This window comes from Ailuropoda melanoleuca, chromosome 6, assembly GCF_002007445.2.
Source record: "Ailuropoda melanoleuca isolate Jingjing chromosome 6, ASM200744v2, whole genome shotgun sequence".
In the NCBI taxonomy this organism is placed as follows: domain Eukaryota; kingdom Metazoa; phylum Chordata; class Mammalia; order Carnivora; family Ursidae; genus Ailuropoda; species Ailuropoda melanoleuca.
In genome coordinates this window covers 90,735,593-90,749,597 of record NC_048223.1, presented here as the reverse complement: position 1 = coordinate 90,749,597, position 14,005 = coordinate 90,735,593, and the positions used below count along the sequence as shown (strand labels likewise).

The window sequence follows — 14,005 nt, the reverse complement described above, 5'->3', positions numbered from 1 at the left end:
TTTCTACACAGACGATCTGATCTCTCTAAACTCCTTTCACTTTACTCCAAATCCTACTGATCCTTCAAGAGCGGCTCTAACACCATTCTGTGACACTACCACCACTCCGCCTCCCCAGCGCTCCAGCCCACAGCCAATGCTTCCTCCTCTGAACGTCTGACGTGCTGTGCCACCACTTAATCTAGCATTCGCTTGGCATTGTCATGTCTTGGGTTATGATTGTGTGATTCTCCTTGAATATACATATCAAAATTCTGAGATAAGAACAAGTCTTATTCTTCCAAACAAAACCTTATGTGCTGGGCATCTAGAGAAATACATTAAACCAGTTACCTACCAGACGAGGCTCCGCTCAGAGGAAGCTGTGACATGGGGCCCAAAGAGAGGTGCATTTCACCTAAGGCCTGCGGTTCCTTTCTTTTCCCACCCACCTTCTCCCTACCAACTAGCAAATCCTTATCACAGGTATCTAACAAACAAACGCATTATGTTACCTTGTGCTTTGTGCAGGGGAGAGATACTAATGTCTAATAATACACAGTCCTAAGAAGAGGCAAGACATCAACAGTTAACACGTATAAAATTAAATGCTAAAATGTCACAAAACAGTCTACGGTCAAGGGCCAAAAGATTCACACAGACAAGCAAGCAGTCTTAGTTTGAGGGAAAAACATGTTCGGACTGAAAGGTCAGAGTCAGAAAGAGCTTCTTCCTGAGAGGAGGGAACGGGAAAGAAGACCCGGAAATTATGGCGCCAGGAGCATGAACACCTGCACCAGCACCCCCTTCTGACAGACAGGAGCATAAGCAGGCTACGGCCTCATCCCTCATCCCGGCCAAGGTGCTAATTCTGCGAGGGGCCCTCCTTTCAAAGAGGTGAGAGCACTTCCGAAGGTGTCCTTCCACGTACTTTCCTCAAAGGCTTCAGCTTGACCTCCATGATGAACTCGTACTTGCAGAGCTCACAGCAGCGCGTGTCGGAGCTCTTGATCCACTGCTGCAGGCAAGTCTGGTGCACGAAGTGCAGGCTCCCCGTGCAGCGGCAGGGGGTGATCAGAGGGCTCTCGTCATCCCCTTCGCAGTGGCAGATCCTGCGGGGAGAGGAAAGCCCGTCATTACCAGGAGGGCCATATACCAGAGAAGAGGTCGCTTCAGGGGAGGGTCAATCCTCCCAGTGAAAACTTTCAACAACAAACATGACAGAAATGACCACAAGCACAAAAACACACAAACACGGATGCGAACAATGACTACATACTAAAAACTTCTAGCTTACCGCATCAACATGGAAAGTCTGGATGGCATTTGGCATCAGAGAGGAAAAATGATATAAGAAATGACAAAGCAGTCATTTTTGGTAAGGTTTAAAAAACTGCACTGAAAGCCGAATTTAAGGCAACATGGAAGCATCTTTCACAACATGTTAAAATAATTAGAAGAAAAATTTCTGTGTAAGACAAAAGCAGCACTCTACTTTCCAAAAATACCAGTGACTTTAAAAGATGATGAATTTGCTTTTTAGCAATAATCACTGGCTTCACCTTGACACACTACACTACACGTCTCCATCAGACAGCACAGAGAAAGCCCAGGACCTCTCCTGGACCTAAAAACCCCATTAGAATGTGCCACAACTCTGTTTCATTTTTAAGGAAGTGAGAATTTTAAATCATTCATGATTTCTAAGAGTGCATGCAAGAGGATGTAGCTACCAACCTCAAGGAACGTAACAGACTTTTGAGAAACAGAAGGGTCTGTTCCGGCAGCTGGAGAACAGGTAGGGACACCTGGTCTCACAGGGGCTGGGCCGTGGCCCCGGCCAGGCTCGCAGCTCTTTGCGAGAGGGATTTCTGATCCAGCTGTTAGAGATCCAGCTGGCCCGGAAGGGGTGCCCAGAGAAGTCTGGAATAGGGAAAACTTGAGTGTGGTGACAAAAAGTAGACTCTGAAAGATTCTGGAGGCCAGACAAGGATGTTGCACACTGGAAGACAAAGGTGGGAAGTGGAATTGGGACCTGGGCAGAGGTGGCCGCATCCGAGTTAAAAAGAAGGAAGGAAGATGCTGCGGAAGGCCTGCCTCTTCCCATGCACGCTGTGTTACAACTGAAACAGAGGGTAAAAATGAGGCTGGAAGGGGCAGCCTATGCTTAACATCTAGATCCTCAAGCTGGAAAACTGGAGATACTATTTTCTTTCTTCCAATTTCCTTAAGCAAAGTCTACTTATTTTTGGTTGAGAAGAGTCAGCTTGGCCTTTAATATGTGTAGCTTCTTCCTCTTTTATCATCTGAGAGACTATTTGGGACCCATCTCATAAAAATTAGTTTGTCAAATGATTTCAATACTCCATTCTTCTGGAGAAAACTCTTAACCCACAATTGTCTACCAACCACCCATTATTTCGTTTTCCTGAAACTTCACATATTAAAGCAAGATGAGGCCACCGAGGTATGGGGAGCAGAGCTGGCCAGAATGGTGGTTCTTGGCAAACCAACCTGCAGGCATCCCCTGACGTGGACACAGGAGAGATGGGGGGGCATTTTTCAGAGGGGGGAGAAGGACAATCCAGGTCACTGTCCTTCTCCACTGAGCAGAGGGGCGCCCGCAGGACCTTGCTCTTCCATTTTGCAGATGTGCTGTCCTCAAAGACATCGTCGTCTCCCATTTCCTCGGAGCAGAAGCCCGTGCTCCCTGCCAGCCCGCTGGAGGACTTGGCGGTGTGCAGGTGGGTGGCACAGCTCTCCAGCTCATGGAACCTGTGCAGGCTGCTGGCGCTCGAGCCGTGTGAGAGCGAGAACAGGTACCGGAGCAGTCGCCGACTCCTGGACACGGCTTCGCCATCCGCTTTCTCTTCCAGAAGGGGGACGTGCATGCCCCCCTTGCCAGCTTCCACCTCTGAGGCAGTTGAACGGTTGGCAGAAAGGGATGAAACACAAGAATGTTTGGAACTGCCAAGAGGCTTGCGATGCAGTGCTCTTGTTTCCTTCTGATGGAACCTGCTAACTCTCAGACCCGGATCTTGAGGGAGTATCAATTTCCCTTCGGAGCACGTTCTTTCCACGTAGTCAAAACTTTCCACGGTATCCTGGGCCTTCTCACCCACATCGTTTAGGGATTTTGAGAACTTTAGTGTTCTTCTGGCTTTGGGATTGTCAGCAGGCTTCAAGACCTGGGCCCGTTCTGAACCACAGGAATTTCTCTTGGACAACGTGTCTTTACAGAGAACTGTCACAGTGAGCCCTTGTGTCAGAGAACTCTGGCATGGAGGAGCTTTCAAGACAACAGCAGACTGCACGGGACTTTGGTGACAACACTCAGAACACACTGCACTGGAACTGCATGCAGAGAACAGTGGAATAAAAGCACAGAAAGTAAAAACAATCTTAAAAGAGAATAGACATTGAAGTGAAGAAATGAGACTCGTGTGGTAACTTGGTGAGCAAACAGCACAGAAAACTGAGCCAGCTGTTCCCAGCAAAGGCATACTGACCGAGCAAATGGAAGATAGAGAACCTGCAGACACTAATGCTTATTTCCAGGATGTCACATGAACTACTAGAGCATCTGAAGCAGAGCGTTACCTGCAGATGTCCTGATTGGACGGCGTGACAGAAGAGCGAGGGAAGGCGGATACCGGAGCCGACGCCAACGAAGAACCCCCAGCCTGCAACGACACACCTCCAGTCAGTTTCAGAGGACAGCGCAAAGGGGATGATGAACACCATCTCCTTCTGAATGGCGATGGACAGAGAATCGAAGAACACCTGCTATTCCCTACTGCTCGATGAATAATACATATTTAAGGTCCTGATGAGCTGAGGCAAAACAAATCTATGTGGTAAAAGTGTAGCTAAGAACTATTTGAGACTCTAGAGCAGCAATACCCATCTCCTGCAGATTCAGTGATCCTTTATTTCCTGAGCATTGAAATTTAATTAGTTCATACATGGTCAAGAAATCAAGTACTAGAGGCAACTGGCTAGCTCAGTCAGTAGAGCATGCAACTCTTGATCTCTTTAAGTTCAAGCCCCACACTGGGAGCCTACTTAAAAAAAAGAAAGGGAGGGAGAGAGGAAAAAGAAAAGGAAAGGAAAGAAAAATGAAACCAAGTACCAGATGGTATATGCAAATGCAAAAGAAATGTGAAGGGCCATCCCTGCCAGTGCTTACCATCCCCACCTGGCACTATTTAACCTGGTTTCGGGGGTAATCCTAATCACGGTGGCTGGACCTGAGTGCTCTCTCCTACTCCCTACACTGGGTCCAGGAACCTTGCTACCCCGCCAGAACTCTGCACAAACGGGAGACCAGTTGAGTACAGGGCCACCAATCCATAGCTCAACCTGGGGCAAAGGAGGGGGCTGAGCGCAGAAGGTTCCCAAGAGTTCTAATCATGGGATTGTGAATTAAGAAAAAGAATCAAGAAAATTTAAATTTTAGGGGCGCCTGGGTGGCTCAGTCGTTAAGCATCTGCCTTCAGCTCAGGGCGTGATCCCGGTGTTCTGGAATCAAGCCCCACATCAGGCTCCTCCGCTGGGAGCCTGCTTCTTCCTCTCCCACTGCCCCTGCTTGTGTTCCCTCTTTCGCTGGCTGTCTCTCTGTCAAATAAATAAATAAAATCTTTAAAAAAATTTAAATTTTAAAGAATGTGTAGCAAAAGGTTGTGACATGGAGCAGGGGCTCTGAGGGGTTATAAATAAGCCAAAATGAGAAAAGAGCTCTAGGAGGGTGAAGGAGCACCACCGTGGAAAGAGAAGTGGAAGGCGAGAAACAGGAACAAAGAATTTACCAACATCCCCCAGCCTCCACTCCAACCTCTGTGGGATCCTTGCTAAGCCTTCTCTAGACTCAGATTCCTGAGTCCCCAGAGCCCTTAGAGCACCATGAATATTCATATAAATGCATTCTTCCCTCCTAAGACAGTCAGCCTGAGAGAGCATCTGCCCCACACAACCCAAACAGGCACATGAGAATAGTACCAGGAGTCTGTTATCAAGAGCAAGCCCACATTACCTCCCTACCTTCCCCACGCCCACCCAAGTGGCCTTCAGCCCTGTTCCTTGATTCAAGAGAGCCCCACAATTCGCCGGCTGAGGTCTAGCCCCCACTCTTGCTAAGCGCCATCCCCAGGAGCATGCTCTTATCCTGGCATTGAGGCTATGGGACCCCTGCCATGGGCCAGCCACCAAGACCGGCAGCGCCCACTGTTCCGAAGCTCTGCCCATCTGCCCTCCCCGGCAAATGTGCCCACCTGGAGAGAGCCAGGCCTGGCAGTTGGACTGAGGGCTTCAGTGGACCACTCTTCCTGCTCCCCAGCAGGAGAACTAAACATAACTTTAAATCCAGCTCAACCTGAAACCTGGTCCAAGAAGTTACATGCTATCGCACTACTGCATGTGTGTGCTAAAATCCTGCAAGTAGTACTCAAGCAGCACATCTGCTGAGTCACCAAAGAGCCCACATGATGTAACTGAATGTGGAAAATATTCACTGCCCTGGGAGGAGGCAGGTCTCAGACGGGAAGCTGAAATCAAAAGACAATGGCTTCCCACTCCTGCCCTGAATTCAAGTGACCCATGTCAAAAAGGAAGTCTGGGTAGTGATCACATCATCACATGCCCAAAACGGGAGCGCTTGGAAGCAGGAGGTGAGAGCCTCAGGGCAGAACAAAGCCTGTACCGAGGAGGCAGCCAGACGGTCCACACCCGCGACAGGACCTGAGATCACTTCCCCATGAATTTCGTGTCTCAGGTGGACCCCTGGGAACTCACACAGGCACCTGTGTACTTGCAGCAAAGCAACATGCCTGTGAGTTGGTGGCAACGATCCCAAGCCCCTGATCTGCTTATTTAGGAAAAAGGAATAGTCTCAGCATCCCGTGTCCCTTGTCCTCATTTCATCCTCTCTAATGCCACAAAAAATATCACGAGACACTTTCAGCAGGTAATGTCCAAGCCTCAACAAGCCTTCCAATTACAGAGAAAATTTTTCTCTTCTTATCAGATCATGAGGTTTCAAGGAAATTTTAAAAATCTACTTTCTGTTGTTTTATATAAATACAAACCAACAAGGGCACCTGGGTGTCTCAGTCAGTTAAGCATCTGCCTTCCGCTCAGTTCATAATCCCGGGGTCCTGGGACTGAATCCCACATCAGGCTACCTGCTCAGCGGGGCGTCTGCTTCTCCTTCTACCCCTCCCACCTGCTCATGATCTCTCTCTCTCACTCTCCCTCTCAAATAAATAAATAAAATCTTTATAAATACATACATACAACCAACAAATTTCTTATCCTGGCTGACTCCCTCTCCAGTAAGAATGAGAAAACAAGCAAGATTTGTAGGGCCATCACAGATCTCGTAAGAGGCTCCTGCTGTTCCAGCTAAAGAGGAGACCACGTTGAAGTTCAGGACCAGTCCATACGTAAAATGATCACCAAAGCACAGCATCAACAATTTTAAAGAGCTTAACTCGTTGCTGGTATCAAGCTGAGTAAAATCTATCAACCTACGAATAAGGATTTAAAAGACTGGACTGATTGTCAACAGCAAGGACAAAATGAAACCTACAAACACAGTTCAAGCAGTGTCAGGGTCCAACTGGGGAAGTCAAGATAAGTCAGGGGCCAGCAGACCCCTCAGAGACTTGGAGATCTAGACAGCTCTCCCACTCATCCTGAGGGCAGCGGGCAGGTGGTGTGGGGGAGGCTATGGGCCAGCAGTACTCGCCTTAAGGGAAAAGGAGAGAACCCTCTCTCCTCTACAAGATCAGACCACACAGGACTGTTGCTGATAAAAGTATGTGTAAATGCTCATAATGAGAACATTCCCATGTGTTGAAAAAACTAAAGGCCTGTGTTCCTAAAGCTCTTGTGTGTTCTCAAACAAGAGACTTTCCGGTCATGTAAAGGAATGTAAAACAATCTCACTGCAAAAAAATTTTTATAAAAAACCCCCTCTTCTTAAGATGTCGTAATCAATTATGCAAACAAACCTCTGGATTCCATCTAGGCCTAAATCCCAGCTGATTTTATTTCTTAGGAATGACAATTTCAGACAATTTGTCAGTTGTCTTTTCTATCACACTCATTGTTCTAAATTATTTTATCAAGGCTGTCAAAAACAACCAAAGGAAAACTTCCCATATAGCTTTGGTAGAAGCTGGCGTTTCCTTTTGCGAGAATTTGCTGCCATAGAAAGGGCTATCATAACAGACTCATCAAGGACATTTCTCCGTCCATGCCAGGAACTTAGCAATTTCACATCAGAGGGACTTTCGCACTGCAGGACGCCAGCCGAACCTTCCCTGGCTCTCCTCTTGCTTCACTTCCTTCCCCTACTCCTTCCAATAGGTTACTTCCCATCCTCCCTCTTTACCACCACCTCCCCTCCTTCTCTGCTGTAAACCCTCAGTGGGTTTTCTTTTCATTTACTGGCAAAGCTACTTTTAAACATCTGGGGCTCATACCCCTAACAAAAGTGAATTCACTCATCTGCTTTACATCAACAGGTATAGGGCCACAAGAAATGGTCTGGCTGGGTTCATCTGCTTTTAAGCCAGGAGCAATTTGAAGAAAGACTGGATAAGGAAGGTAAGAGGCAAGTGGGGCTCCCGTTTATAAGTGACCTCAAACTTAACAGAAAAAAATGAGGAAAGGAAGTACAGGTGGCTCTTAAAACATAAGATGCTTAGCCTCTCTTACGATGAGAAACACAAATTGAAACTACAATGAGATGTACCATCAGCAACAACAAAAAAGTCTGTGTTTTTTGGTTGTTTTTTTTTTATCATCTAATACCTGTGTTGGCAAATGTGTGGGAAAACAGCCATGCTTATACACTGCTGGTGGGAAAGCAAATTGCTTAACTCCATAAGACGGCAATTTGGCAATTACTCTCTAAATTACAAATGCATATTCTCTTTGTCCCGGCAATTCTTCTTTCAGGAATTCATCCTCACACATATGCACAAATAGGTTTGTTCAGCACTGTTTGGGGGAGCAATCGCCTGGCATAACCTCAGTGCCAGTGAGCGTGGAGGTGACTGAGTCAATACTGCTACATTGACAGAGAGGAACACTAGGCTGTCATTCAACAAAGGGAAAGGTACTGTTCTGCCTAGTTACTGGGGATGTGGAGGGACAGGAGGAGGGGAAAGCCATGCCCTGTGTGTTGGCCCGCGCAGACTATTAATCAATGGAAGGCTCCTAATAGTGGTTTCCTCTGAAACATGGAAGGAGACCAGGGACCCTGGGCCGGAGAAACAAGTACTTCAATGGAGACCCTTCCCAACCATTACACCCCTTTTACGATGAACACGTATTTCCTAACCACAAATTCATTTTTTAAATAATACGTGATTAAAAGTTTAAGAAGTAAAATAAAACTAGAGAGGCACAACCAACTGTACCAATTTTCCAACTCTGGAAAAGCCGGGGAAGAAACTGAGTTAGTGAGTCATGATCTATACTTTTTAAAAATGAAATAAAATAGAAGATGTCAGAATGCATCTGACATCCTAAGGATTAAGTCTTTTGGAGGAATTTTTTCTTTCAGTTGTTGTTTGTGAGGTAAACGGAGTTTCAATGTAAAAACTCTTTTGTACTGGGGCGCCTGGGTGGCTTAGTCGTTGGGTGTCTGCCTTCGGCTCAGGGCGTGATCCTGGGGTCCTGGGATCGAGCCCCGTATCAGGCTCCTCCTCTGGGAGCCTGCTTCTTCCTCTCCCACTCCCCCTGCCTGTGTTCCCTCTCCCACTGGCTGTCTCTCTCTGTGTCAAATAAATAAGTAAAATCTTAAAAAAAAAAAAAAACTGTTTTGTACCAAAGATCATGATCAAAATAACTCGAAAGTCATTATGCTACTCTATTTCTACAAATACAAAATACCGAAAGAAGGAAAAGAGGAAGGCTAAAGCAAGAGAGCATGTGACACTGTCAGCACAGAGATTTCAGAGGTGGGAGCACTGGCGGTGCCTGAGAAGGGCGGACTTCCCTCCACAAGGACAGCGTTTCCACCCATATTACATTTCTACCGCTGTGCAACAAAATACCACACACTTAGCGGCTGAAAATCACCTGAGTGTTGCATCTGACACACAGTGTGATGGGGTCCTTTGCTCAGGGTCTCCCTCCTTTCTGGAGGCTCTGGGGAAGAAAATACGTCCACATTCGTTCAGGCTGTAGGCAGGATGCGGTTCCTTGCAGGCTGGGTCCCCATTGATCCCTCCCCATTCTCAGGTCCGCTCTTACTCCCAATCTCTCCTGTCCTCTCTGCCACCAGCCAGAGAAAGTGCTCTGCTTTTAAGAGCTCCTGTGATTCCATTCATACAACATAATATCCTGGGAATGATGCCTCATCACAAACACAGGGTCTGGGCATCAGGGTGGGGCATCTTAGAAAGGGTGCTCACCAGACTACCTGACACTTACTTAGTCCTTAGTACATTATTAAACGCTACTGCTGGCCTCCCTCCCTCCCAAACCAGCAGATAAGAATCTGCTCCTCGGGGCTCCTGGGTGGCACAGCGGTTGGGCCTCTGCCTTCGGCTCAGGGCGTGATCCCGGCGTTATGGGATCGAGCCCCACATCAGGCTCCTCCACTAGGAGCCTGCTTCTTCCTCTCCCACTCCCCCTGCTTGTGTTCCCTCTCTCCCTGGCTGTCTCTATCTCTGTCGAATAAATAAATAAAATCTTTAAAAAAAAAAAAAAAAAAAGAATCTGCTCCTCACTGCCAGCTCAGCAGGCCTGACTTCATATAAATAAAGCCAAATAAAGTCTAGCTTGGTGTTTAGACACTGCAATACAGACTGAGATTGCATTTCAGCAAACTTGCTGCTTAGTACAGAAGTTGCTCTGAGAAAACAAATGCTTCCTTATAAATAAAGACTCTGATTTCTATAAATACCCATTTGTATTCAATTTCGAACATGAGCTACAATTGAAGGAGAGGCCAGTTCTGTGGCTGCTCTGATAAATACATGTTGACTCTTGATGAAGGGCTGTGCCAAGAACAAGCTTTCACAATGGCAATTAATTAAAACTGACCATTAAGAAAGTAAATATTGAATATATACAATATAGGATTCATGGAGGAGAGTGCACAATAAAACTACTGAATTCTCAAACGAGTTCCATTATAAATGACTCTCATTATTGTGTAGCAAGTAGTGCTAACACTGAATTCTTTTCTCTGGTGGCCTTTTAGAGAGAGTTAGAATTTCGGGAATAATAATACATCCCCAACACAATGGAGGGCATATATCACAACACTGTTAGAGGCAAAGCAACAACTGAAAGGACTTTCTCATGGCTCATCTTCCAAAGCAGGCTTTTAGCTCTTGTTGGGAACCTTACAAATACAGTTGGTTTTCAAAAGATTACATTGAAGGCAATGATTTCTGAGCAAAGATAGCTTCGCATTCCCAGAAAGTACAAGTGTAACCATAAAAAAGGTCCAAAATCATGGTGCTGGGTCACCTAGCACTCCAGACCCCCCTGCTCTTCCTGGGGATGCTCCCACACCCCATCCAGCATGACCAACCCCTCCTCAGATTTCTCATCAAAAGGGGCTTTTCACTGTCCTTATAACCCTATTCTTTTCTTGCATAGCACTTACCAAGGTTTATAAAAAGATGCTTCTGGAATAATATGCTAACTCAGAAGCCACTGTTGATTAGCCTAGCATAGTGCCTGGCACACAGTAGGTGTTCAAGGAACATTGTTGAATGAATAAAACAAGTACTCTCTGCTGTGACCGCCTATACATAGGTGTAAAGCAGGTTCTCAAACTTGTTGGTCTCAGGACCCCTTTATGCTCTAAAAAATTACTGAGGCCCCCAAAGAGCTTGTGTTCATGTGTGTTACATCAATCAACCTTTACTATATTAGAAAACTTTAAAACAAAAGGGGGCACCTGGGTGGCTCAGTCAGTTAAGTATCCAACTCCTGATTTCACCTCAGGTCATGAACTCAGGGTTGTGAGACTGAGCCCTGAGTCTGGCTGCTCCCTGGGCATGGAGCCTGCTTAAGATTCACTCTTTCCCTCTCCTTCTGCCCCTCCCCTCCTCTGTCTTTCTAAAGAGAAAAATTTTAAAAAACACAAGGCCACCAGCACACATTCCACCAGTGTCAGAGGCAAGATGCCATCTCACATGCTACACAGCCTCAGGAAGCTTCACTGTACGCTCCTGAGAGGGGAAGAGAGAAAAAGGCAATTAAATAATCTGCTATTATGACACTGGTTTTAACCTTGCCCCTTTCCCCTCAAGAAGACTCAGAACCAAGTTTTGAAAACCATGGTCTAAAGCTTTAGCCAAAAATGAAATTATAAGCAGTCAGAAGAAAAAATATATGAAAATATGGTCAATCTCTGTAAAAGGTGAGCCAAATAGCAAAACAGTGCCCATGGCACTCCATCAGGATCCCAAGGGAGGCTATACCATATCGGACGCCACTCAACTCCTCCGAGTTACTTCCCTGTTCCCACCACAGGAAAGTAAGTATCTTGTCTTTGGATAGATGTTTTCTTCAATATAAATTAAGAAAGGTATATTTTGGCTTATACTTAACCTATAAGTTTGAGCAACCTAAGTCTGTCACTGGTCAAACTTTCTATTCAGAAACACACAGAAGCAGACACCGGTCCTGACAACCATACCACAGTATGTGTCATCCCTCCTAAGGCTGTATTTACGTCTACACATGACATTCTACTACAACTCATTCCTATCTAATGGCAGCAATAACTAAAAAATATTCAAGAGATCTAGGAGAGCCAATGCTTAAATTCACTCAGATCTGCTTGCCAAACAATAGAACAGCAAGAATTTTAGGTGCTCGTTCAACAGGTCTGGTCTGACTTGTACCCAGGAATACCTCATTAACCAGAGGCACAAAATACTCATGGTATCTGAATAAAAGTACACAGAGCTCTAAAATATTCTACTAGGCACCAGCCTTCAGCAAATGTCAGAGCCTAGTATTCTTAATTGCCTGACCGCAGAAAAGGACAGTACCCATGCTCTAGTCTTCATGATGTATGTCTAGCTTACCACTACCATCTCCTTATAAGTGCTACCAATCATGAACTTGCTCGAGAAATTGTCACCTGGACCAAGTCCAGTTCTCAGGGTCAAATGAGAATGCTTCCCTCAAGGTAAACTAATGCCATGTCTGTGTGCTATGAGAGGCCTGAGCAGAGGCTCTAAAAAGTCCAGCCCCTACAATGAGCCAGGCCAAGCAAACTCCTGGTGCCTAAAACAATTCCAGTGGGACTGAGTGAGTTCAAGTATCCCCCAGGGAATTCCAACCTTTCTTTAAAGAATTTTAGGCCAAAGTACATTGGTCCTCACTGGAATGCCCCCAGCCAACATGGTTGACAGGCACCCTGCAATTGGGCAGCTAGGACAGTCTTCACTTCCAGTTCATCTGTCTTTCATTTCTACCTATTGTTTTGGATTTCTCAGGGAGGTGACAACCAGTTTTCTACAGTTTAATCCCATCCTGCCTGGCTCCTTTTCACTGTTTATGTCTACTATAAGTAGCCTCTCCTCAGCCACACCTTCCCCAAGCAGCCCTTCTAAACTTTGGTTCCTTGTCATTCTCTTCCTCAGCCTCTTATCTTTTACCTTCATGATAATTCTCTCCAGCTGCCCATATTTTCTGGAGGTCTGCTTACTCTTCTCTGTTTGGTTCAGCATTCAGAGCACAATGCTTGGCATAGAGCTAAGTGCGGGACAAAATCTAAACTCATGTAATCCTCATATAGGCTACAATGGGCCCCCTCATCTATGTTACAGATGACAATACCTCATGCTGAGGATATCTTGTGCAGGGTGATGAGAGAGCCTTTAGGTGGGGGGCAACCGTGGTACGGCTCCCCTTGACAAGGGAGCATACCACCTCACTCTGATGTGGCAGGCCTGCCACAAGTGGTCGCCTGAGTCCACCCTGAGGCTCTGCTCAGTACCTCACTGCATTCCTTTCACCAGCCCAAGCTCCAAATTCGCCTGGGAGTGATGGTCACCTGAGAGCGAGACGCTGCACAGCACACTCCGGCAGCAGAGACACGCCCCCTGCACCCCTCCCTTCTCTCCACCACACAGCCTCCCAAACCCCCTTGTCCATCAGAGCACTAGTTCACAAAGGGCAGAACCAGGAGCAGCGGTGGGTGCCAGAGGAGGAGTTTAGGGGACATACTCAGGAACATATTTTTAATAGCTATGTTTTAATTACACATCAGAAAACTAGCAAATCAAAAATGTGATTTCCAATACCATAGAGGGATACAAAATTCTCACCGCAAACAAGTTTAATTAGAGTCAGTCAGTTGATAGAAAATGATTAAACAGCAGCACGGGTAATGCATGGGGTGAGGGTGGAGTGTAGATGGCTCCTGCCTGGAGAACACTGCTGGCCCACATGATCAAGGACCCCTCAGCAAGGCAAAGGTCAAGGTGGGGCTGCATGGAGAGCTGCATTCAAGTGCCCCCCCCCCCTTTCCCCAAGCACGCCTCCAGCGGATCTCATCGCACCTCAGCTTCTCTGGGCACTCGGTCAACAGAACAGGTCTTTTCCCAGAGGGCAATTCTGCTGCTTCTTTAAAAAAATAAAGGATTGGCCACATATTGCTACAAAGTACTATAAACTACGGTAAGTGCTTTAAATGAATGAGTGGCCAGGACCAGATCACCTCAGATCTGGCACATCAAGGTAGAGAGTTTGAATCTTATTCTAAATGCAATAAGAAGCCACTGAAGACTTAAATAAGAAGCATTAGGATTCTGTTTACCTGGTTGCTGGGGGAGGCTGATTTGGGAGGTTGCAAGAATACAGGCAAATTCTTAGAAAGTTACTGCAGTAGTCCAGGAGGGTTGGGCCCAGGACATGGCTGTGATGATGGAGAGGAATGGGCTAGATATCAAGTGTCTCGCACAGCACTATGCAAACATCCACTCAACAAGCATGTACGGAGCCACTCCAGGGCTACAGTCTATCCTTGGCTCTGAAGATT

General features: G+C 46.4%; 1 protein-coding gene across 10 annotated transcripts in view; it reads right to left on the bottom strand.

The window, feature by feature from the left end:
- Window positions 1–14,005, bottom strand: part of MARCHF8 (membrane associated ring-CH-type finger 8) — a 117,979-nt gene that overhangs the window by 8,802 nt on the left and 95,172 nt on the right. For 9 of the 10 annotated variants that reach the window (XM_034662866.1, XM_034662869.1, XM_034662862.1 and 6 more), the window contains 3 exons: window positions 3,580–3,662; window positions 2,494–3,333; window positions 911–1,091 (listed from right to left, as the gene is read on the bottom strand). In XM_034662866.1, coding sequence (XP_034518757.1) covers window positions 911–1,091; window positions 2,494–3,333; window positions 3,580–3,662 — 1,104 coding nt within the window. The remainder of the gene's footprint in view (window positions 1–910; window positions 1,092–2,493; window positions 3,334–3,579; window positions 3,663–14,005) is intronic. The other variant, XM_034662870.1, reaches the window with a different exon arrangement.